Source organism: Natator depressus, chromosome 2, assembly GCF_965152275.1.
Source record: "Natator depressus isolate rNatDep1 chromosome 2, rNatDep2.hap1, whole genome shotgun sequence".
NCBI classification, from domain to species: Eukaryota; Metazoa; Chordata; order Testudines; family Cheloniidae; genus Natator; species Natator depressus.
In genome coordinates this window covers 139,416,320-139,441,986 of record NC_134235.1, presented here as the reverse complement: position 1 = coordinate 139,441,986, position 25,667 = coordinate 139,416,320, and the positions used below count along the sequence as shown (strand labels likewise).

General features: G+C 40.2%; 1 protein-coding gene across 2 annotated transcripts in view; it reads left to right on the top strand.

Moving 5' to 3' along the window:
* Positions 1-25,667, top strand: part of ADCY2 (adenylate cyclase 2) — a 442,623-nt gene that overhangs the window by 398,806 nt on the left and 18,150 nt on the right. For both annotated transcript variants that reach the window (XM_074945057.1, XM_074945058.1), the window contains 3 exons: positions 8,582-8,701; positions 14,286-14,470; positions 16,108-16,192. In XM_074945057.1, the coding sequence (XP_074801158.1) occupies positions 8,582-8,701; positions 14,286-14,470; positions 16,108-16,192 (390 nt within the window). The remainder of the gene's footprint in view (positions 1-8,581; positions 8,702-14,285; positions 14,471-16,107; positions 16,193-25,667) is intronic.

Genomic DNA, 25,667 nt, shown 5'->3' with positions numbered 1-25,667 from the left:
CTTTTCCCTGGATTGCCCAAGCAGATGCCGTAGCACGGCAAGTCTGGAGCTCGTTCAGCTCACCACAGCAGTTATGACCATTGTAAACACCTCGCGCATTATCATGCAGTTTATGCAGAACCAGCACCTGAGAAACCAGGCAAGGAGGCGACGGCAGCGCGGTGATGAGGACATGAACACAGATTTCTCTCAAACTGCGGTCCTCAGCAATTTGGAGATCATGGTGTTACTGGGGCAGGCTCATGCTGTGGAATGCCGATTTTGGGTCTGGGAAACAAGCACAGAGTGGTGGGACCACATAGTGTTGCAGGTTTGGGATGATTCCCAGTGGTTTTGAAACTTTTGCATGCGTAAGGGCACTTTTATGGAACTTTATGACTTGCTTTCCCCTACCCTGAAGTGCACGAATACCAAGATGAGAGCAGCCCTCACAGTTCACAAGCGAGTGGCAATAGCCCTGTGGAAGCTTGCAATGCCAGACAGCTACCAGTCAGTCGGTAATCAATTTGGAGTGGGCAAATCTACTGTGGGGACTGCTGTGCTGCAAGTAGCCAACGCAATCATTGAGCTGCTGCTATCAAAGGTAGTGACTCTGGGAAATGTGCCGGTCATAGTAGATGGCTTTGCTGCAATGGGATTCCCTAACTGTGGCGGGGCTATAGACAGAACACATATCCCTATCTTGGGACCGGACCACCAGGGCAGCCAGTACATAAACTGCAAGGGGTACTTTTCAATGGAGCTGCAAGCACTGGTGGATCACAAGGGACGTTTCACAGACATCAACGTGGGATGGCCAGGAAAGGTTCATGACGCTCGCGTCTTCAGGAACTCTGGTCTGTTTAAACGGCTGCAGGAAGGGACTTACTTCCCAGACCAGAAAATAACTGTTGGGGATGTTGAAATGCCTATAGTTATCCTTGGGGACCCAGCCTACCCCTTAATGCCCTGGCTCATGAAGCCGTACACAGGCAGCCTGGACAGTAGTAAGGAGCTGTTCAACTATAGGCTGAGCAAGTGCAGAATGGTGGTAGTGTGCATTTGGACGTTTAACAGGTTGCTGGCGCAGTTTACTGACTCGGTCAGACCTCAGCGAAACCAATATTCCCATTGTTATTGCTGCTTGCTGTGTGCTCCACAATCTGTGTGAGAGTAAGAGGGAGACGTTTATGGCGGGGTGGGAGGTTGAGGCAAATCGCGTGGCCACTGAATACGCGCAGCCAGACACCAGGGCGGTTAGAAGAGCACAGCAGGAAGTGCTGCGCATCAGAGAAGCTTTGAAAACCAGTTTCATGACTGACCAGGGTACCGTGTGACACTTCTGTTTGTTTCTCCTTGATGAAAACCCACCCCTTTGGTTGCCTCTAAATTCCCTGTAAGTGGGTGTGGGAGGAGGGGAGGAGGGAAGGAAAAGGCCACTTTAAAACTTCTTTAGTGACAGCCTTGTGTTGCTTGGGCTGTCCACTGGGGTGGAGTGGTTGAGTGCCCAGAGCCTCCCCCGACCACCGCATTCTTGGGCGTCTGGGTGAGGAGGCTATGGAACTTGGGGAGGAGGGAGGGCGGTTAAGCAGGGGCTGCAGTGGCAGTCTGTGATCCTGCTGCCGTTCATGAACCTCCACCAGATGCCGGAGCCTGTCCATTTGATCCCGCAGTAGCCCCAGCATTGTCTCATGCCTCCTCTGATCTTCCTGCTGCCACCTGTCCTCATGTTCATCAGCCACTTTCCTGTACTCTGCTATTGTGTCCCTCCACACAGCTCTGTCAGTGCCGGACGGCTGCATGAGCTCAGAGAACATTTCATCGTGTGTGCGTTTTTTTCGCCGCCTTATCTGAGATAGCCTTTGGGACGGAGGAGGGAGGCTAGAAACATATGCAGCTGCTGGAGGAAAAAAAGGGAGTGAAGTATTTTAAAAGATACATTTTACAGAACAATGGCTATACTCTTTCACGGTGAACAACACTGTTCACATTACATAGCACATGTGATTTTGGTACAAGGTTGCATTTTGCATCTTATATTGAGTGCCTGCGGCTTTGGTGTTAGAGATCACACACGCAGTGCCGGGCAACAGAATTTGGCTTGCAGGCGGCCATGGTAAGCCATGGTCTTTCGGATTCTGCAATCGTCATAACAGCAGCGCCCTTCTCTCCCATACCAAGCAAAGCACATTGAGTTGGCCATTTAGTGCTGCGGTTTTCCTGTTAACGTGCAGCAGCAGAAACCAAACGAGCCCCCCTCCCCATCCAATTCTCTGGGATGATTGCTTTACCCCTCCCCGCACCGCGTGGCTGGTATCAGGGATGTCTTGGAGGAAGCTGGCCCTTTGTGTGAGTTTGAGGATGGTTTCTATGAGTCCTGATATTACTTCAGTAAGAATGCCATGGCTAGATATGATGGGCCTGCCTCGGTTCCCTTGTTTGTGTATTTTGAGAAGCATGTAGAAGGTCCCTGGGGTGGGTTTGTGGGGGATGAGGATGTAGATGGTTTTTTGTGTGTTGTTTGAGGAAGGATTTGATGATATCCTTAAATTCTTGGATGAATTCTAGCGTGGGGTCTTCTTTGAGTTCTTTAGAGTAGGTGATGTCAGAGAGTTGTTGGTTGGCCTCATTGACATAGTCATGATGGTGGAGAACTACAATGGCACCCCCTTTGTCTGCTGGTTGGATTGCTATCTGGTGGTTGGGTTTCAAGTTCTGTATACTTGTCCTTTCAGCAGTGGAGAGATTGTCATGGATATGATGTTTGCTAGGGATCTCAGTCAGGTTTTTTCCTGAAGCAATCAATGTAACGATCAAGTGTGCCGTTTAGAAACTTCACGATTCAGTAGTACATGACATTTTCACTTGATGGAGGATTCCGGCCAGAGACCTATTCGCCTCACATATAAACAGCAAATGCACCATGGGGAGGTTTCAGCCACCACTTTCAGAGCAACGCTTTTCTGCTATCCTGGTCAAACCAAATCAACTACGTCTTCCCTCTTCTACTACTCCTGCCTCAGGTACTCCACAAGATCCAACAAGACAGAGCGATGGTCATTCTTATTGGCCCAGACAGTTCTGGTTTCCCAATCTCCTTCACTGTCTACCAATTGTCTACCACTGTCTACCTATCCTTACCTTCTCCGATATACTGACACAGTGCAATGCAAGATCAGACATCCCAATTCACAGGTGCTCCACCTCAGAGCGTGGTATTTGGATGGACATTTGCTTTAGAATGGATCTGTTCTTCAGCCGTGCAAGATGGCTGAAGAACAGGCCCATTCTAAAGCAGATGCAGCAGGAAGGAATTCTCTTTTGGGGCCTGTTACTGGGGCCAAGTGGAAATGTTTCACTTACTGGGACCAACAAAAGGGAATTTTACCAGAATCAGCAGGGATCTCCCTCCTCCTGGACTACAGCCTATACTTGAAGGCATGAGGTCTCACCATCAACTCTGTGGAAGGTTACTCTGTCTTTACACAGCCACAAACCACTAGATTTTGGAAGGGCCTCATCAGAACCTTCCCACACATCCAACCAATCACACCCCTTTGAACTGTTGGCATCATGCTCTCTATCACTCATTTCCATGAAAGAAGCCTTCCTTTTTGCTATCACTTCCGCAAGAAAGGTCGGAAACTCAGACCTATGATGGTAGACCTGCCTTTTGCAATTTTCCACAAAGATAGAGTCTTCCTATGCCTGCATCTCAAATTTTTACAAAAGCTGATCTGCCCATTTCACATCAATCAATCCATTCACTAATTTGTTTTCTTCCCGAAGCCACACACATCTGCAGAGGAACACTGACTCCATTCCCTGGACATCTGAAAAGCTATAGCCTTCTACCTGCAGAGAATGAAATCTATCGGGAAGTCCCCAGACTGTTTTTGGCAGTAGCACAGAGATTCAGGGGACAGGCCATCTCCACACAGAGAATCTCTAAATGGATTTCAGGTTGCATTACATTCTGGTTGCATTACATTACCAACAATCAGGCCTGCCTCTTTCCCTGCCCCCTCGCCGAGGTGTGGGCTCTCTCCAGGAGAGCCCAGACTTCCACCATGGCCTCCCTTTCTAGATGTGCTGCATCAGGACATATGTAAAGCGGCCACATGCAGTTCTGTGCACACCTTCACAACACACCGCACGTTAGTGCAGGACTCTGCAGCATACTCCTCCTTCGGCATGGCAGTTCTCTGCACAACCATTCCGTCCTCATCCTCATACCCTCTTCCAACTTAGGTACTGCTTGTCAGTCACCCTCAACAGAATACAATAGGGACCATCACTCAAAGAAGAGGAGGTTATTTACCTGTAATTGGAGGTTCTTTGAGATGTGTGGTCCCAATCTGTATTCCACTTCCCACCCTCCTTCCTCTTTGCTATGGATCTGTCTGATTCATGATGTAAAAGGAAATGGAGATGCATTCGGTCTGCCTTGCCCTTTATCACCTCGGACAGAAGCATGAGGCAAACCAGGGCTCATGGATGGACCAACAGACACTACTTTCAAATTCTCTAACTTGGAGTGCATGGTGCGCATGCATGACCCTCAGTGGAATACAGATAGGGACCACACATCTTAAAGAACCTCCATTTACAGGTAGAAACCTCCTCTTTCTTGTTTGAGTGGTCCCTTCTGGAGTATGTGAGGTGCAGGAGATGGTTTCTCAGTTTTTCTGAAGTCCTTCTGCAGAGTTGTTCAGCATATTTGGAGTTGTAGGAAATGATCAGAGGGTTATAGATGGTGAGTCCTCTGAGAATGATGTTTTGTTTCTTGCATTTTCTCAGGAAGTAGATGTCGATGAAAGTTGTGTTAATGTTGTTCAGTGAAAGACTCAAGGAGTTCCATCTATTTAGCTTATCAAGGAGTGATTTTGATCAGTTTGTCAGTACTTACATGGGGAACAGAAATTTGAAAATAGAGGGCTCTTCAATCTATCAGACAAAGGTGTAACAAAATCCAGTGGCTGGATGTTGAATTCAAATAAATTCCAACCGGAAATAAGGCACATGAAAATAATTAAACATTGGAATAACATATGAAAGATTGTGGTGGATTTTCCATCACTGGCAATTTTTAAATCATGATTGGATTTGTTTTCTAAAGGATATGCTCTAATTCAACCACAGCTATTTTACTTGAAGCAGGAATTAATTTAGAGGCCATGGCCCCGTGTTTTGCAGATCAGACTAGATGTTCACAATGGTCCCTTCTGATCTTGGAATCTACAAACACGTGAATTTACACCCAGAGATAATTTGGCACTATAAATTATTTTCTAAGGTGTGATGTATTTTAAAGTCTTGATGTACACAGATATTATATGTTTAACTAAGATTTACCTTACAAGCTGTTTCTCAAAAAGATACACTTATAGTTCAATGAAGAAATCTTTATGCCTCTACAGAGTATTCCTTTTGGGTACCACAATGATATAATACAGGAATTACAGAGGAAAATTTGAGTTTAATTTAGTATATTATGGTGATTTAATACATTGGGTGGGTTTGATTAAGGCCTCATAAAACACAGTTCCCAGTGCTTCTCCCTTAAATTAATTCTGGTGTCAGATATCTAAAGAAGGGTAAGATTTATCTCTGTGATTTCCATTAACGTTAATGGAAGGTGTGTAACTAAATTCTTCAATGTTATTTCAAAATTTTACCCTGTGTCTAGCATCTGTGGACAGACTCTTGTAAATATATTAAGGGAGAAGGTAAACTTATTTAACTACATGGTTGCGTGCATCATATTTGTTCAGTGAATTTAAATCTGACAAGTCTGTGACATTTACCTTAGGCAGCTAAGTAAAGTAGGAAGTTTACAATTCTTTGTTTACTTTTTTAATATTTGAAAAATGATACTTTGTCTTTTTTGTCATCAAATCTAGAACTGGCTGAAATATGTTTTAAAAAACCAAAAATGAACTAATGTAGAAACGTACAGATTTTAAAAGGGTACATTAGGAGTCAAGACCCATTTTGTCTCAGTGCACACATATAAAATGTTAAGAACATAGCAGTGGCCAATATGTGGTGCTCTAGAAACTGGCAAAATAAGCCAGCACCTGTATGCAAATGCAAACAGTGAAAGAGGGTTTTTGTTTCTGCCCTGATTCTTCAGACTTGATTTCTTCAGCATATCGTTCTAGCATATAATCATAAATAATAATAATTAATTAATTGATTATTAATAATAATATTTTTCCCAACCTTTGTCTGTTTTTTTCTATTTATTCAAGTTCTTCAGGGCAGGGACTGTCTCTTACGATCTCTCTGTATAGTACCTAGCATAATGAGGTGCGTATCTCAGTTAGGGCCCGTATATGCTACTGTAATACAAATAAATAATTACAGTCTCAGCTACTTAATGATAAAAATGCATTAAAAAAGCAACAGCATCCAAGGGAAAGATTGTCTGGTCCAGCACAGGTACACAAGTAGGTGAAACATCCCAATTAGCTCTTGCACTAAGCAAGTACTGCACAAAAGCAGTGCTTAATGCAGCCCGGAGCTCTTCAAAGGGTGTGCAGAGAAAGCTATGTTATGGTCCTATCCCTCTCTGTGCTGCGCAGCAAGGTTGGCCTTACGTGGGAAGGGAGTGTACGCTGCACCCTTTCAAAAGCTGCAGCTGTGGCTATACTTCCTAAAACTCCCTCAGATCTGCATATCCCATATACAGTGCCTCTGGGAACTACGAATGGGAGAGTTGTGCCCCTCTGAACTGGCCCCAGAGTGAGGCCATGTTTTAAAGGCACAAGAAAGCCCTACATGCATTTCTTTTTTATTTTAACCTTCCATTTTTGTGAAAATATTAGTTTTAATTGGTGATAAAGGTATATTTTTAAACAATTTGTTCTTGATTTTGTTAGATTTGATTGTAGTGGATGACATGACTCTTCACTCTAAATACCTCAGTGTAAACACACCTGGAAGCTAACAAGTTAGTTACAAAGCTGAAAAGAACCTGGTATCACTATCTTGCATTTGTACTGTCTTCTGGTCAGATAAATTAGAAACGCACAAAAGTGCTCATCCTAGGTTCCTCTTCAAAGGAGCATCCGCGCAGCAATCATTGTCATCCTGCATTGCATACGGTCCACAACAGAGGATAGATTATGTGAATGTGAGAGAAAAATCTGCTTGGAGTATAAATTAAAGGTGAAAATAATAACTTAGCGCTAGTTTGCTGAAATACTGGTAAACATTGGGGTTAATAAAATTACAACTTTCTTTCCTTTCCACTCCCCCCTCCACGCCCCAAGGATGTGAATGCAGAGGCTGAGCTATCTCTAATGGAGAGAAAAGAGAATGCCACATTAAAATACTGTGTATACAGGCACTACAGAATCTCCAAAGTGACATAAGTGAGATAGCAGGTGGAGACAGTTGGACAAAAGAGACAAAAATACAAACACGTACTTCAGAAGTAATTGGTGTTTGGTTCATGGAAACTGACAACATTTCTGTGTATTTTTTCCCCTTGTGTATTCTTTTATTTAATTTTTTTACTTAGTCTCCTATTTCACCTGGCATTGGGTACGTGTTCATAGTATAATAAGACTTATGTTTCTGGTTCCACAGATTGTTGTAGACTGCTTAATGGCAGTGCTTGAAGATAGATGAATGTAGGTTGGAAGGGTTAGATTTCTATTAGTAAATGTTGATGTCACCATACAGAGACAAGCTGACAAAAATATTTTCATTGACAACAGTAGAAATTTTGACAAAGATAGACAAAGTAACAAAAATGCTGTTTGAGAACTTATTTAAGTATTATTTAATTATATTTGCTTTGCATATATTGACATGTGATGTTGACTGTGTGTTTGAACAGTTACAGAGCTTTAACTTTTTGAATCTCAGTGTCTATTTTCATTAAATATTTATTGTCTGACCCCTCCTTAATTTTGCAGTTGTGAAAATTTGAATTAAAAAAATGCTTAAAAATAAACATCAATATTCTTTGTCAAAATTATTTTAAAAATGTAATTCTGCCCAGCCTAAATATAAGTTTACATCAAAGTACTTCATGATGTATTTTCTGTTGCACTGTGGGCACACATGATGGTAATTTGAAAATAAGCCCCATTACATTCAATTCAAAAATGACTTGGGACCTCTGATTCTGCTTCCATCAAAATAAATAGGAGTTTGGCTATTTACTTCAATGGGAGCAGGCTTGGGCCTTTAAAACTGAACTGAATAAAGAGGCTCTTTCTGTAAGTCTTCCTTCACTTAAATAAGAGGTAAGGCTGAAGTGCATACATGGAATAGTATATGCATTAAGCTCACTTTATTGTGGCCTTCAGTGTGTTAAAGCTGCTGATTAGAGCTTAATATAACAGCCTTTCATCTCTTATTCAAATAGAAAGCTTCACATATAGGTTAACAAAGTTGTTTTTGTCTGAAGCATCCAGGCAAAAGGCAATCAACTGATACTGTTCCTTTTGATTTTTCTATTTACAATAGAAAAGAATTTACAATTAAGATAAGTAATTAATGACTGAGCTTTTCCCTCTCATGCCCTTTACTTTGTTGACCTGTCACCACTGAAGGCACGAACAAACTTCATATTATTTTCTTCTAGTTTTTCCTGGATGATCCTGTGATAGTTTTCATCCCAATTCTTAATTCATCAAATGCAAGTTTTCCCGAATCAAGTGATCAAACACTGTGGTATATACAAAACAACTATTTTTACCTACCAGTAAGTTCATTTTACATTTCTTTCTTTATTTATAATTTGCAATGTCTACATTAAACCTTTTGAGGCTTAGTGGCTCAGAGGATTTTTCAAGAAGCCTCCGAAGGGTTGATTTTTTTTCCAGAGGCACTGAGCGCTCACAACTTAATTTGAAGTCAAGGAGAGGTGCAGGGCCTCGGCTCTTCTGAAAATCAGACCCTAACTTTGAATGTCAATGAATTTCAGATTAAGAAAGAGGTTTAGAGGAATGTCTAGTAGCCAAGAACTCTAGAGTTCTAAATTCTGAAAATATGGTACTGTACATTATCAGTAGAGCACACCTTAAATGGATTAGGAACTGACTAGCTGACAGATTTCAAAGTAATTGTCAGTGAAGAATCGTGATCAAATGGGTCTGTTTCTAGTGGGTTTCCAGAAGTATTGGTACTAGGCCTGACACTATTCAATACTTGCATCAACTATCTGAAAGTAAATATAAAATCACTGCTGATCAAATTTTCAGATGAAACAAAGACTGGTGGAGTAGTAAATAATGATGAGGACAGGGCAGTCAAACAGAGTGATCTGGATCACTTGGTTAACTGGGCCCATTCAAACAAGTTTACTGTAATACAGCCAAATGCAAGGTCATACATTTAGGAACAAGGAGGGGTGCTCAGACCTACAGAATGGGGTACTATATCCTGGAAAGCAGTGATTGTGAAAAGGAATTAGGGGGTCATCGTGGACAAGCAATTCAACATGAGCTTCCAGTGCAATGCTATGGGGGGGGAAAAGAGGCTAGTGTGATCCTTGGATGCTGAAAATTTGGAGAGGGTCCAGAAAAGAGAGACAAAATGATTTGAGGGCTGAAGACTGTGCCTTACAGTGAGTCTTAAAGTACTCCATCTATTTAGCTTATCAAAAAAAAGAAGATTTGAGAGGTATCTTGATTAATGTCTAACTTCCTTCATGGGGAGAAAATACCTAGTACTAAAGGGCTTTCTATTCTAGTAGAGAAAGGCATCACAAGAACCAGTGACTGGAAGCAGAAACAAAATATATTCAAATTAGACATAATATTTTAACACTGAGAATGATTAAACATTGAAACAAATTACAAAGAGGAGTGGTGGAATCTCCATCTCTTGATGTCTTTCAGACCAAGACTGGATGCCTTTCTGGAAAATATGCTTTAGCTAAACACAAGTTATTGGCCTCAGCACAGGGGTAACTGGGTGAAATTTACTGGCCTGTGATATACAGGAGGTCAGGCTAGATGATGTAATGGTTTATCCTGGCTTAAACTCTCAAGAGTTCTGCCTCTAATAATTGTCTCCCTCTGTGGCCATGGGCAAGCCACTCAACATCTTTGGCATAGTTTTCCAATCTATAAAATGAAAATAATGACTAATTCAGAGGGGTGTTGTAAAGATTGACTAGATAATGTGTTAATTGTAAACATCATTTTAATTAATTCTGAAAGAAATGTTTAATCAGCCAGGGCCTGATTGGTGGACTGACCTCTTGCAACTCTCACTAGTTTTCACTTTATGTCAGTGTGAAAGCAACTAATCTAAATGGGGATTAACTTCATGCACATTTTTATTTCTAGGTCAGTGGTTCTAAAGAAGGAGCATATTTTTTGCAAAAATTTTAATAAAAATGTAGTCTCTTTTCTTAATTGAGACATTATGGAATTTGATATTTTGCAAGGAGTTCTAGCATCCAGGAAGATTTCAGGAGGTGTCAAACATTTATCTCCTGATCTGTTAGTGTGAGCTCATTGCTTATTTGGTAGCACATTTCTTTACTATGTAAGGATATGATTAAAGTGCTTCGGCTGTAAATAAACTGACCTCAACCTTCCCCAGTCCTCTGTATATACACACATGGAAAAACTGTCAGTCCACTAATTTATTTTTATCTTGTTTTAAACAGAAACATTTTATAGTCTCTTTTGTCATATGTTATTTTGTTGTGCTTGTATAATTCTTTTGAGGGTTTTTTTCACCAAAACAAAGGATACATTTTTAACATTCTGTTTGACACGATCCAGTGTCTTACTAAGATACCCAGTTCTTCATGGTATTGTGACTTTTTCTAGTAACTGGTGTGACAGGGTTGGGCCAGATGGCTACAGGAGAGTAATAGAAGGCAGATATATTAGCCCCAGGCTAAATAGGTCCCTTTTCCCTGGGTAAGGTAACAGGGAAGGTTCCAGAACAATCAGGAACTTTCTGGAGACAATTAAGACAGGCTGATTAGAACACCTGCAGCCAATCAAGAAGCTGCTAAAATCAATTAAGGCAGGCTAATCAGGGCACCTGGGGTTTAGAAAGGAGCTCACTTCAGTTTGTGGTGTGCATGTGAGGAGCTGAGAGTGAGAACGCGGACTGTTGGAGGACTGAGGAGTACAAGCATTATCAGACACCAGGAGGAAGGTCCTATGGTGAGGATAAAGAAGGTGTTGGGAGGAGGCCATGGGGAAGTAGCCCAGGGAGTTGCAGCTGTCGCACAGCTGTTCCAGGAGGCACTCTAGATAGCTGCATTCCACAGGGCCCTGGGCTGGAACCTGGAATAGAGGGCTGGCCCGGGTTCCCCCCAAATCCTCCCAACTCCTGGTCAGACACAGGAGGAGTCGACCTGGACTGTGGGTTCAGAAAAACGGCCAAGCTGAGGGCTGCCTTGAAGCTCCAAGGCAAGCAAATCCACCAATAAGCGCAAGGCCCATCAAGATAGAGCAGAAATTTTGTCACACTGGTCTTTAATATGTTCCTTTAAAATTTAAATAATATCAAAATGCATTCTTTACATGTAGCAACCATATTGTCTGTCACTTAATAAACGTGTTAACTTAGTTATGACAGAAATAGACAAAATATTATCATTGCTTTGTTAATAATTCAGGTATAGTGAATAATTTATGGTGGAATAAAGGTTTTAACACTCCTCTTTCCTATTTATTTATTAAAAACCTCCTAATTGTACAGTAGTTCCATCCTAAACCACCCAAAGCATTTCAGAGCTCATAATTTCTGGCTTGATAAAGACAGCAGGGGAGAGGCAAAATCCTCTTGAATTATTAATCAATCACTGATTTAGAAAAATTAAAAATGTATAGATAAAACTATTCTATGTTTATTGGATGATACATTGAACACTCGTGGTGGCAAAATATTCTTTTTTTTAAACTAAAAGTCAGTCTTTTGTATATGTATATAATGGCATTAAACATTACTCCCACAGAGAAACTGCCTGTGACTTATAAAAAGTGAAGCTGACAGATCTGTTGAGTATGTAGACTAGAATGAATGAATAAGAGATTTTTAAAATGCTTCAGTCCCAGAAGAATTGAGCCCTATTTGGAACCATGATAATTAATATTTTTTGCAGCAATATGAGATGTTCTTAGTTACATTACTGTGCATACTGCTGTTGTACAAGACTTGTCAGGGAATACTTAATCGGTTGCAAAGGGACTGGTTGTCTTTTTGTTTTGTTAGGAGGCTGCAAAATGGTTTCCAAATGTTAGAAGTTATGCAGAATTTATATCTTTTAGACCCATATGATCTCCTCCTGTGAGAGACAAAATACAATAACAATTCCAGTCTTGCCAGCCCCAAATGTTCAAAATTTATTACTCAGCTCCCAGAATATCATGAGATGTTTTATAATGTATTTGGAGTTCTTTTTATGTGCCTCTGGATGTTGAGCCCTTTGAATTTGTATTTTCAAGCTGTCCTCCACAACCATGTGGGCTATCAACTTATTTTTTTCTTTCTAAATAATGCTGAAAATCTCAGAATCACAGCACTCCAGGGCCTGAAGCTTTAAGAAAAATACCAAATACCACAAGTCTCTTGAGCAAATCACAAGAGTTGGGAATAGCGCAGTTCTGTGGCTTTGAAATAGCTGCTGTCTGGGTATTCTGGACCCATCTTCTGTGAGCGCTGCAGGGGTATGAAGGCGAAGACTAGTGGTGAGGCTACAAGTACATGCGAAGCAAAGCAATCCTGTATATAAAAGTCCCCCAAATCTATAGATTCTGGCCAGCTATGCAGATGAACTCTTCCTCCATGCTGATCTAGGCAGGGCAGAAAATGGCTGGCCAGAAAGCTATTGTGCCACTAGTTTGCTAGATTGCCGTTTTGTGCTCGCTGAGAGGGATCAGAAACCTCACAACACACATTAATGGTAATTCCAGTGGTATTGACTTTTCATATGTTTTACCCCTTGCTGTTCCTTCCTCAAACCCTATCTGTGCCCTCTATCCTGTCCGTTCTATTGGCCACATGGATCTTTTGCAAGAATTAGTTAGGTGGCTATGCAGAGGTGGCAGCTTTTTGCACAGTTTTATACCCTGGTCTAGGCATACCCCACCCCACCCCGCCCCATTCCCCAGCTCTGAGGGATTGAGGCAGGGAAAGAAGGGTCCAAATCACAGTGCTTTAATGAAACTGCCTAGTAGTTTAAATCCAAAAGGTAGGTTTGCTACAAATACAAATGGTTCCATGGCTTTAAATTTTGTTTAACTGAAAACACGATTCTTGTGGGATTTAAACATCCCCATGCAGTGTTGGGAACCAGACAGAAGAGCATTAAGCTAATGTATAAGAACCATGGCCATGTCTATATGTACAGCGCTGCAGTGGCACGTCTGCTGAAGATGCTCTGTGCCACCGCTGTGAGCAGCAGAAGCTGTGTCAGTGGGAGCAGCTCTCCTGCCGACATAGCGCTGTGCACACCAGCGCTTATGTGGGCGTCACGTATGTTGCTCATAGGGGGTGGAATATTCGCACCCCCGAGTGACATAAATTATGCTGACATAGGCTGTAGTATAGACATAACCAAAAAAATGAAAGAGACAACCTTAGGGTTATGTTTTCAAAAATGCACAGCAATCTGAGGTACCTACATTTTTGGCTTCTCAACTTGAATCAGGCACACCCATTGAGGCAGCATTTGCAAATTGGACTGTCTATTTCTAACTGGTGCTCTTTTCTTCACAACAAAGTTTGTTGATCTTTGTGTTTCTTTTTGGATGCACAAACGTTAACATTTTTCCAGTATGAAAACCACTTTCAAAAGTAGTAATGCTTACATAGTAGAAAAATGGATTCTGCTACTTTATATAGATTGAACTCACAAGATTAAATGAAGATTTAATATAAGTAATTTTGAACAAGAATTACTTTTTGCTTATTTCAAGCAGCAATAAAAATTAAAATCACAAGTTAACTACGGCTGATTGTGCTGTGCAAAGCACTCATAGGAGAGATCTCCCAAAATGAGTATATGGTGATTCAGGTTCAGTCAAACATACTTCTGTCGACAAGCCAGCAGTGTTCCAGAAATATCTTAATAAGAAATAAAATATACTTGGCCTAAGAAAAGCTACCTTTTTTTTTTTTGAAGTATAAATGTCCACAGGGTTCTGTTTGATTATTTGGTAGTAATGAGAGATTTCATATTTAATTTATATGGAGTTTTAATCATTTTTGTAAAGCTAATGTGGCCATTTTATTACAAATTACTTTCTTCTCTCCAGTTAATATCCACTAGGTCGAATCCTAAATGTTTGTCTTGTTTGGTTTCCATGTGCCAGTACTTTATCTATAGCTGCATTTTGGGGCTGATATCCTGTTCTGTTTTCCTGCGGATAAATTATGAGTTGAAAATGGTGATCATGCTGATTGCATTGGTGGGCTACAATGTCATCCTCCTGCACACTCATGGCTCCACACTGGATGATTACAACAAATTCCTGTATGCAATGGCACCTATGAAAAGGTAGGTTGGTTATTTTAGCATGCTACTAGGGGAAGGACAATTAATAATATTGCTTGTGTAGCGGAGCAGAACAGAGCTTGGATTATTTTTTAAAAATATATATATATACACACATCTACAAATCCCAATTGAAGATAACAACTGACTCCTGTGTACTAAATATATGATTTGATTGTATATGTAACAGTATTAGAATAAAAGAAATAAACCTGTTCAGACTGCATAAATCATCTGATGTTTGCACTATATTATGGTTTGATTTGCGTTGTCACAAAAAAGGATATTAGGCATTAGCTCTTTGTTACCTGAACCCTGTTAACATGCGTTGTTGGTTTTTTGCACACAGACAGAGCATCTTTTTCCCCCAGAATTAGGGCATTTGTCTTAAATTGTTAACTATATAATATGTGCTTCTCAGAGCAAAGAGAGGTTTTCCTGTGCAGAAACTACTCCTCGAGGGGGCAAAGGAATGGGTGTAATTGAGAATGACTTCTTCCATGGATGAATATATAGTTTGCATCGAGTTAGTTGGGTCTTTGCTGTGGGCAAGATAATTGTGTCCCGAACCTCCCTGTTACAGTGTAGAAAGGACATGTGTTACTTCTACCCAACCTTTTCTTAAAAATACATTTTTATAAAGGTAGCATGTGTAGGCAGTGCATACACCATGGTAGAAAATCATGAGTGCTTTGAGTAGAATTCCAGTACTTTGCCTTCTAACTCCGTTCACTGAGCCAGGTCTTAAGGCACTAGGATACCATGGAATAAGAATCTGAATAGAATAGTGAGACTTGCATTGTGTTTCTGTTTACCTTTGAAAATGCAAAGTGTAACACACAAATGGGGGAGTGAGGAGATGTATTCAGGTACACAGTATAATACACACCACACATGTAATTGACATCCCTGTGATATACTGGAGAACCATTTGATGTGTTACATTTCTCATACACCTTTGACTACCTGCACTTTGCCACTAAGGTTGTTTCTACACTAGCATTTTTCTTAAAACTTTCCCACCAGTGGGAGCAACAGTGGCCTTGTTCATGTAGATCAGCTTCTGGAAGTGTAGACCAGATCCCTCGCCATACATTCTCTCATATCAAAGGAACTGAGGGTTTTAATAAGCTGTCCAAGGGAGGTGGTTAGTGTGGTTCTTGCCTTGTGTGGTTCTGAGCTTAAGAAGCCTCTTGGTACCTTATGATTTCATTTCACTTCTTCACACTCATGAGACGTGGTTAGTCACTACAGTATGGAAGCAGAATATAGTACTGCCATCACAAACTGTCTCTACAGTCTACTTAAACCAACATATTGAAAAGCAATCAGAAACTCTCCTTTAACAGGCAAAAAAAAGCATTAAATATATTAAATTTAATATTATTCTCCAGATTTACGTTGTACAGTCAGAAAGCAGGGCCCATTATATAAATATATTTAGTAGTACAGTTTTAATATTCCAGAAAACAATAAAGCAATTTATATTAAGGTTTTTAGTTTGATTACTAAAAAGTTGTGCAAGGAGTTTACAGAACAGAAATGAGGGGAGGAAACCAAGACTGTGATTAAGTATTAAGATTACAGGTTTTTTTTTTCCTTTTTGAGCAATTCATTTTAGCTGTGTTTCTTTTTTACAGGCCAGGAATATTGAAAGACCTGAAGACAATGGGTTCTGTGTCTCTCTTTATATTCTTCGTGACATTACTAGTTCTTGGTAGACAGGTACGCAGCATGCTCTTTTCATCTGCTTTACTATCTTTGAATGCATATGTGTGTTTGTGTCTGTGTTTACACATATATACACATATACACATAGAGTGTATACACAGAGTGGTATTATGTAAAAAATTAATGAGATTGCAACCCGCCTCCATAATAAACCCTTGATTTCAGCACTCCTGTAATTTTACCTTGGAAAACTGTTTTGGCTACAAGGCTGAAGATTACTCTGAAGGAAGGAGTATGGTGAATGTTTTGGGGAAGTAGAATTTACAGATCATTTAAAAAATTCCCCTGATTTGGAATTGAGTTTTATTTAACATTTCTTTGTCTCCCTCTTATTCAAACACCTCTTCAACCTTCCCATTTAGTTATTACCTTGATAACTCATTGGCTAGAGTTGCTTAATTACAACCTATTTTCTTCACAATTATTACCCATTGATGCAGACACAATGAGACGACTATGCTATAGTCTGCTTAAATGTGGAGGCTGCAACTTTATTAAAACTATTAACCAATGGTGGACTACTCTGCAAACTACCTAGCAGGGCTGTTCCAGTGGGGATTTTAACTGGGCACCATGACACCTGTATACCCTCAAGCCTGCCCAAGGACTTAGGCTGGAAGCTGGAGTCCCCAGTCCATTCCTCTCCTCCACTCAGGAGGTAAGAGAGATGAAATACATGGAGCCATATGTTGCACAAGAAATGGAGGCATACCACCTCACTGCACAGTGTGATGCTCAGGCTCCATACTCAAGCAAGCCATTGGGTTACAGGGACCTCATATCAGACACAATTTAACCCACCTGCTACACTGGACCCACCATAGTTGCAATGCTACCACTACACTGCGCACTTCTTTCAGCAGCATGTATGGTATGCACTCAGGTAGCCCTCCCACTATGGGTTTAAGCAATGCTGTAGACTGTGAGGCACAACTTAGGTGAATAGAGAAGAGACATGCATGTTGGGTGTGGGTGTGTACCTGAGTATATACCCTACAGACGCTCTACTTTCCCAAGCCATGCCTCCCATCTGCACTACTATTTTTAGTAGGACTGTCAAGTGATTAAAAAAAATTAATCACAATTAATCGCGCTGTTAAACAATAATAGAATACCATTTATTTAAATATTTGTGGATGTTTTCTACATTTTCAAATATATTGATTTCAATTACAATGCAGAATATAAAGTGTACAGTGCTCACTTTATATTTATTTTTTATTAAATATTTGCACTGTAAAAAGCAAATGAAACAGTATTTTCCAATGTGTCTAATACTAGTACCATATTGCAATCTCTTTATCATGAAAGTTGAACTTACAAATGTAGAATTAGGTACAAAAAAAACCTGCATTCAAAAATAAAACAATGTAAAACTTTAGAGCCTACAGATCTATTCAGTCCTATTTCTTGTTCAGCCAATTACTCAGACAAACAAGTTGGTTTACATTTGCAGGAGACAATGCTGCCTGCTTCTTGTTTACCATGTCACCTGAAAGTGAGAACAGGCATTTGCATAGCACTGTTGTAGCCAGCATCGCAAGATATTTACATGCCAGATGCGCTAAAGATTCATATGTCCCTTGATGCTTCAACCACCATTCCAGAGGACATGTGTCCGTGCTGATTACGGGTTCTGCTCGATAATGATCCAAAGCAGAGCAGACCAACACATGTTCATTTTTGTCATCTGAGTCAGATGCCACCAGCAAAAGGTTGATTTTCTTTTTTGGTGGTTCGGGTTCTGTAGTTTCCCCATCAGAGTGTTGCTCTTTTAAGACTTCTGAAAGCATGCTCCACACCTCATCCCTCTCAGATTTTGGAAGGCACTTCAGTTTCTTAAATCTTGGGTCGAATGCTGTAGCTATCTTTAGAAATTTCACATTGGTATCTTCTTTGCATTTTGTCAATTTTGCAGTGAAAGTGTTCTTAAAATGAACAATATGTGCTGTATTCTGTGTTGTAATTGAAATTGATATATTTGAAAATGTAGAAAAACATCCAAAAATATTTAATAAATTTCTATTGGTATTCTAGTGCGATTCATCACTATAAATTTTTTTAATTGTGATTACTTTTTTTGAGTTAATCACTTGAGTTAACTGTGATTAATCGACTGCCCTAATTTTCAGTCATGTAGTGACCCACTGCCTCCCAGCTGCAGGAGCCTTTCCCTGCTGCAGGAAAAGGCTCTGGCAGCAAGGAAAGACTCTGGCAGCTCCACACTGCTGGAGCCTTCTGCAGCTGTAGATAAGGTCTCTGGCAACAAAGAAAAGTGCTGCCAGCTCCCTGGTACTGGAGCCTTCCTCTGCCACAGGGAAAGACTCTGGGAGCTGCTCATTTCCAGAGTCCTTACCTGAAGCAGGCAAAAGCTCAACCAGCTCCCCACTGCGGGAGCCTTTCCACTCCACAGATGAAGACTCTGGTAACAGGGAAAGGCTCCAGAAGCTCCCCCCGCCACAGCCTTTCACTAACCTATGTAGCTACATGTCACAACTAGCTTTTCACTGCAGCGTGAAGCTACACATATCCTACACATGGCCAAAAGTGGCTTTAGCTCTTCTTAGAGCTGACAGCTAAGAAATTATACTTTAGCTGTATACTGTACTTTTGGAGCTGTAGGACGAAGATTTTTCTCCCAGCTCAGCACATGTGTGGGTTCTTAGGAAGAGGCAGTACCCTCTCTGCTGACCATGAGCCCCCTTGTAACTCATTCTACCCCCAAAAATAAAGAAAAAATAATTCCACACACTTGTAAACTTTTTTTAGAATTAAGCCTAATTGGCACTTACAAAATTTTCAGAACATATACCTATACTGTATTTTGATATTATAATACTTCAAAATTGTTCCTCTTAACACTTTTTCCAAGTGTCTATTGTTTGTATCTGCCCAGTTAAATCCCATTGCACTACAAAATTTGAAAGGGAGGTAGATTTTGATATTGGGTCATGCAAGAGATGTTTTTCAAGAGCAGAGTTGTTAAGAAGGTTCATAAATTGTCATTATTTAAAAAGTACAGAAGTTGGTTTATTGATGAAGAAAGAAGAACACATGGCAGTGGAGTATCTATTAGTTGTTGTCTTCCAATCTGTGTCAGGCTGGTTTTGAAAAATAAAAGGAATCTCCATGGTATTGTCAAAGTCAGATTCAGGACTCACATAATTTGTCAGACCACTCTGTTTATTAGCAAAGCACTTTGCCAGTGCACCCAGATATGTGAGCCCCTCTCTGAGGCTCAAGCTAACTTATTTATACAAATAAGCCAAAGCCAATTTAACATAAGAGACAAAAGGAAACAGAAACTGACAAATATACATACATATCTTATTTGCATACTAACGTTTACCAATCTCCTAGCTCAGTAGGAGCTTGAAGTTAATTAGTTTGAGGACCCATTGTCTCACACTCCTTAATGTTTCTCTTCCTGACAACTATATTTCAACAAACCCTTCAAGTAGCATTTCTTTAATGAATTATAATTTCAATATAATTCATTCTACTTTCACAGTATAATGACTTCTGCTATATTTTCCATTAAAATTCTCCGTTGATCGAAGGAAATAAACACAGGTCTTGATTTGTATCTTCATCTCTTCCACTGATAATCCTTAATAAATCTATGCACTCCACAATCTTCATTCAGTGAGAACTCCTACCACCATTCCAAGGTGGACTGACATGATTTGCCCCATATTCCAGGTATTGTAATTGAGGATTAGAGTTTGAGAGGCATGCCAAGGCTTGCATAGGAATTTTGTGGCTGAGCTAAGAAGAAAACCTTGATAACTGATATAACAGACTCATATCATATCCTCAAGACCATATTGCCTTACATACAAATTACCTTACATACACTTTGTTTAGTTAAACCAACTGTAAAATTGAGCTAATCATGCTTACCCAAATTTGTAAAGTGCTTTGCTTTTATATATAATATAGCAAGGAAAAACACTAGGAAAGCACAAAGCCTTATTAGCTGAACTAAGGCACAGAAAAATCCAATGCCTTTACTGAGATGCACTGTGGCATAGTGGTCTAGGCGTAAACTGTAGATTCTAATCTTGGGTCAGTCTCTTACCAGTAATTCTCTACATCAACCCTTATTATGTCGAGTGAGCTCCCTCTGTAGAGCTGTGTTCTTTACAAATAAAGGCACCACTTTCTCTCCTCACCCTTTCTGTTGTACACAAGTTCAAGAGTCACAGCCAAGAAAGTAGCTGATCCCTGTACCAGAAAAGCTGGGTCTCTTTGGTATTCAGAGGATACTGTACCTGCAGGGACCCCTCTTGTGAGGTTTGCAAGACATTCACAAATCCCTGCGTGGGTACATTCAGGAGATACCTCTAACTAATAGGTGAAAGTAGGAATCTTAGTTTTTACATTGTTTATAAAAATAAAAAGATTTAATAGGATTTTTACTTTGTTATATATAACACTGGTTATATTGTGGAAATGCTAATAAAAATGAACATTAAAAACAGGTCGATACAAATAAAACATCGGAGAGTTGCTGGTCCTTTGTTTCTAAAATTGACTAACAAATCTAAATATGTAGGGAAAGAGGGCTAGATTCACAAAGGGGACATAGACATTGCAACACCTAGCCCCTAGGCAGCCAGCCACCCAGTGAAGTTCACAGCCTTAGGGTGCTCAGGCTCCCCTGCATTATCCTGGGAGAATTATCTGACTGATTAACAAAGGGATGCCCAGAAGCCAGCAAGCTGAGTGGGGAGCCACCTAAGCTAGCTGGGAATGAAATGCTGAGGAGAGGAGTGGGGCTTCACAAAGGTTCTTCAGCACCTCACTCTCATTGATCTGGGCCTGAGGCGCCTGACTGACAGATCAGAGAGAGGCAGTTGGGGATCTAGGCTTCTAAAACCGGTCAGCCCTTTTTCACAATAAAATGAGAGAGACCCATCCCATTATAGCCAATAATGTGGTTACGTTATTTGCCTAGTTTGTGGGAGAATCAAGTCCCTGCTCCAATAAATATTTAATTACAGTATTTATACAAAGTAGAATAGCTTCAACAAGAGAGACTGAGCCAATAGCCTGGCAGCTAGGGCACTCACCTGGGAGTTGGGAAACCTGGGTTCAAGTCCCTGCTCCAAATCAGGCTGAATAGGGATTCAAAAGTGGATCTCCCATGTTTCAGATGAGTGCCCTAGTCACTGGGTGGACGCGTTCTCTCCCTCCTGACCTTCCAGCTGTCTTTTGTGTGAGTTGGGTACGCTCTGAGTACAGCTACCAGATTGGGTCCCACACATGAGATAGGTGGGAGAATGTCAGGTTTGAGAATCCTATGGGGGCTAAGGCACGAGCGCGAGCTCTGAACAGCTAGTTAGCTGTGGGGCATCATCAGGCTTTGTTGGCTTTACGCATGTCTACCAGTGGAAACATGGGCACCTACGGTGTTAGGCAGAAGCTGAGTGGTGCCTTTGTGAGTGTCACTGGTGCCTAAATGTTGGATTTAGGCACCTAATTGCATCTTTAGGTATCCTTCATGAATCTAGTCCAGAGAGAATGCATTTTTTAGTGTACAGTACTTTAGCAGTATTTTTTAACGCTTCTTGTTTAATTCACAGCTAATTTTGATGGTGTATCTTTGTTCATGATATCAACGTTCTCTTCACAATATTACTGTGGCATCTTAGATTTAAAGAGATAAGTAATAAAGCAGTAAATAAATTATTTATTTAATACAAACCTTAAACACACTAAAAGACTTTTTGAAGACTATAGTGCACATAGCACCTAGTTTTACCCAGTCTTTTCTACACAGATGTTTGATATCATATGAAAATTGTAATTTGATAGAGTATTTAGAATTCATGACTTCAAAATTCTGTTTCAGCTTTCCAGTTTACTTTTAACTGGCTTATGGCAATCACTGTGGCATTTCAGTTTTTTAATAGACTTATTCTGCATTATTATATTTGGTGGCCTTTTCCTTTGTCATCCTTATTAGGAACCACCTGGGTAGGAAAGCTTGTTTGTTTTTCACTGTAAATTGACACTTCCTTAATATGATTGCAACAAGGAGTTGAAAGAATACTTCTCTTAATTGGACAGTAAAATAGGTATTCTAGAAAAGTGACTGATCGCTTTTGCATAATGAGGACAATTTTGAAACAAGATTGTTCATGAATTGATTCTTTTTAATAAGGAATTGTCATTTGGTGGTAATGCAGAATGTCAACAATAGAATCCTAGAAAAGGTGAATTGTATACAGGTTCTCTGTTCCTTTAAATCTGCCTCTGTACACACTTAACTATTCCCACTCTGATTTCCTTTTTTTACCACTTGAAAACACTTGATAGCAATATGAATAGCTCCTTCAGAAGCTGCAGATTCTTTGCTTGTTCTGCATCACTATCCTGCTAGTTCCAGCTTTAGCTTGGACAGCATGCTCCTGCTGAAATGCTAAGACCCATTGTACTTTCGTGAATAAAGTTTTTCTCCTTTTGGTTGCAGAGACATTATACTTCTAGTATCCAGTTTAATTTAAACCTACATTCTTCTTCCCACAGTAGATAGATCAAAGTAGATAAGTTAATTCATCTTACAGTTTCTATTTTTGTTTTGTAACTAAAATATGTGCATAGTACTCGGGCCTCACCATCCAGCCTGTCATTAGTATCTAAAGCCAGCTTCAGTCCATTGATCAATACGTGTTAAACAGAGGCATGGTTTTCTTCTACTATTTCCTTTTAAAGTTTGTGTTCACAGATACCCTTTTCACTCCACTGTCATTTATCTGCATTTCCTTTGAAACCACATACAGTCATTGGAATAATATTTGGGTGCCTCGTTCTACTGTTTTAACATCTTAGACTGTAGCCTCAACAAGACAACTATGCATCAGTTCATACTGTGACAGCACTCTTTTATCCAGAAGAACAGTATGTATTTTTGTGTGAAGGCTTACTAAGATTACTAAGTAGTAGTTGAAGAATGCATCAAATTATTTGCATAATCTTGTTCTTTAGTGCAATGTCTAGGGGTCTTTTTCAGACCTCCCAACAGTTTTACTCTGGTAGAACTCACTGACTACATGGAAATTGCTGTTGATTTACACCAGTCTAAATTAGATCATAATCAGGCCCATATAGTCTTTAAATGTAATATAGAAATAATACCTTGGATTTATCCCAAAATACGTTAATCTAATGGAAAAGCTGTGCAAGCACCTCCAGAATGGATAACAGTGAAATTTTCAAAATCTGTACAGTAAAGTTACTATGATGAAATTGCCAAATTTGCAAAATACCACAATAACCCCAACACAACAATCTTAATTCCCTGGTATTGTGAATTGTCTAGATTTAGGAATTTATGCGGTCCATGTCTATCAAGGTAGATCCAAGTATGCAGGGCGTATAGGTATAACAGAAAAAGTTCCTTCTCATGGGATGACATTGTGCAAGAGTCAGAAAGCCACGAAATAAAATGAATTTTTTCAGCTACATACATGATCATTGCAGAGTCACAAGAAATTGGAAAGTAGTGAAGAGACTTAGGACAGCATGAGACATAAGAATGGAGATGCTATGGTTGAAAAGGAAAAAATATATACTATATACTGTAATCTACTCTTATGGTGGGATTTAATACATGTAACAAAATTCCTCCTCTACCTTGGTGGGTCTTGCGCTTATTGGTGGATTTGCTCGCCTCAGAGATTCACAGCAGCCCTCAGTTTGGCTGTTTTCATGAACCCACAGTCCAGGTCAACTCCTCCTGTGTCTGACCAGGAGTTGGAAGGTTTGGGAGGAACCCGGGCCCGCCCTCTACTCCGGGTTCCAGCCCAGGGCCCTGTGGAATGCAGCTGTCTAGAGTGCCTCCTGGAACAGCTGTGCGACAGCTACAACTCCCTGGGCTACTTCCCCATGGCCTCCTCCCAACACCTTCTTTATCCTCACCATAGGACCTTCCTCCTGGTGTCTGATAATGCTTGTACTCCTCAGTCCTCCAACAGTCCGCGTTCTCACTCTCAGCTCCTCACACGCACACCACAAACTGAAGTGAGCTCCTTTCTAAACCCCAGGTGCCCTGATTAGCCTGCCTTAATTTATTCTAGCCACTTTTCGATTGGCTGCAGTTGTTCTAATCAGCCTGTCTGTCTTAATTGTTTCCAGAAAGTTCCTAATTGTTCTGGAACCTTCCCTGTTACCTTACCCAGGGAAAAGGGACCTACTTAACCTGGGGCTAATATATCTGCCTTCTATCACTGTCCTGTAGCCATTTGGCCCGACCCTGTCACAGACAAGACAGCATCACAAAAATAAACCTCCCAAAAGCAAACCTGTCAAAGATCTACTGCCACTTCTGCTACTAAAAATAAATGGTATTTGAGAAGAATCTGCTCTACTGCTTATATCCCTAGGTTAGTGGGCAAACAAATTTGTTTGTAGTATAGGCCTCATCATTTCAGGTATTGTTCTTGGGGCTGCCCAAAAATCTTTATAAACACTGTAGGAGAGAAGAAAAACTCTGATATGCACATTTTAAAAATGATTTAAAAATAAAAAATGTTAAGGTATACAATTTTATGTGTAGTTTAATTAAAAATATTCAAAAATAGCTAATTTAAAAAATCCAAGTTTACTGTATCCCTTTAATATTTTCAGTTTTGTTACTCTTTTGCTTTATGAAACTTTGTCCAAACTCAGAACAAAGATTAATATTATGTTACATTGCTAGTCTCTGTGTACTGATCAACTGTCTGCTTTTTGCTGTAGTACACCCTCTTTATCAGGCTGATTGCACGAACCAGGGAAGATGAATATTAGTGTAGTGTGTACAGACAGTTCTTCTTAACTGTCTCATGTTACAAAGTGCAGTTGTAGCCATGGTGAGCCAAGGATATTAGAGAGACTAGATGGGTGAGGTAATATCTTGTATTGGATCAACTTCTGTTGGTGAGAGAGACACTGTACCGATGAAGTGAGCTGTAGCTCATGAAAGCTTATGCTCAAATAAATTGGTTAGTCTCTAAGGTGCCACAAGTACTCCTTTTCTTTTTACTGTACCTTGAATGGTCCCTGAGAATATATGCTACCTAGTTATGTATGCTAAATAGTCTGTTCCACCTTGCATTTAGCTGTGGTGCTCAGAGTATATTTCCCAGACCTGAAGAAGAGCTCTGTGTGGCTCGAAAGCTTGTCTCTCTCACTAACAGAAGTTGGTCCAATACAAGATATTACCTCACCCATCTTATCTTTCATGTTACAAAAGAAATCGGTGTTTTAGACCCCAGTTTGCCTCTATCCCAAATAAGGTAGAAGTTACCTTATTTAGTAATTCTAAATTCTTTCTCTCATAAATTTTGAATTGTGAATCGAAAGGCACAGAAAGCATGGTTGGATAAAAAAAAGTAAATTCCCTATCATTTAAGGCATTCTGCCCTGTGGAGTTTTTTCCCGCATTTTAGGTCAGTTTTCCACAGTGTCCCAGATTTTGGCC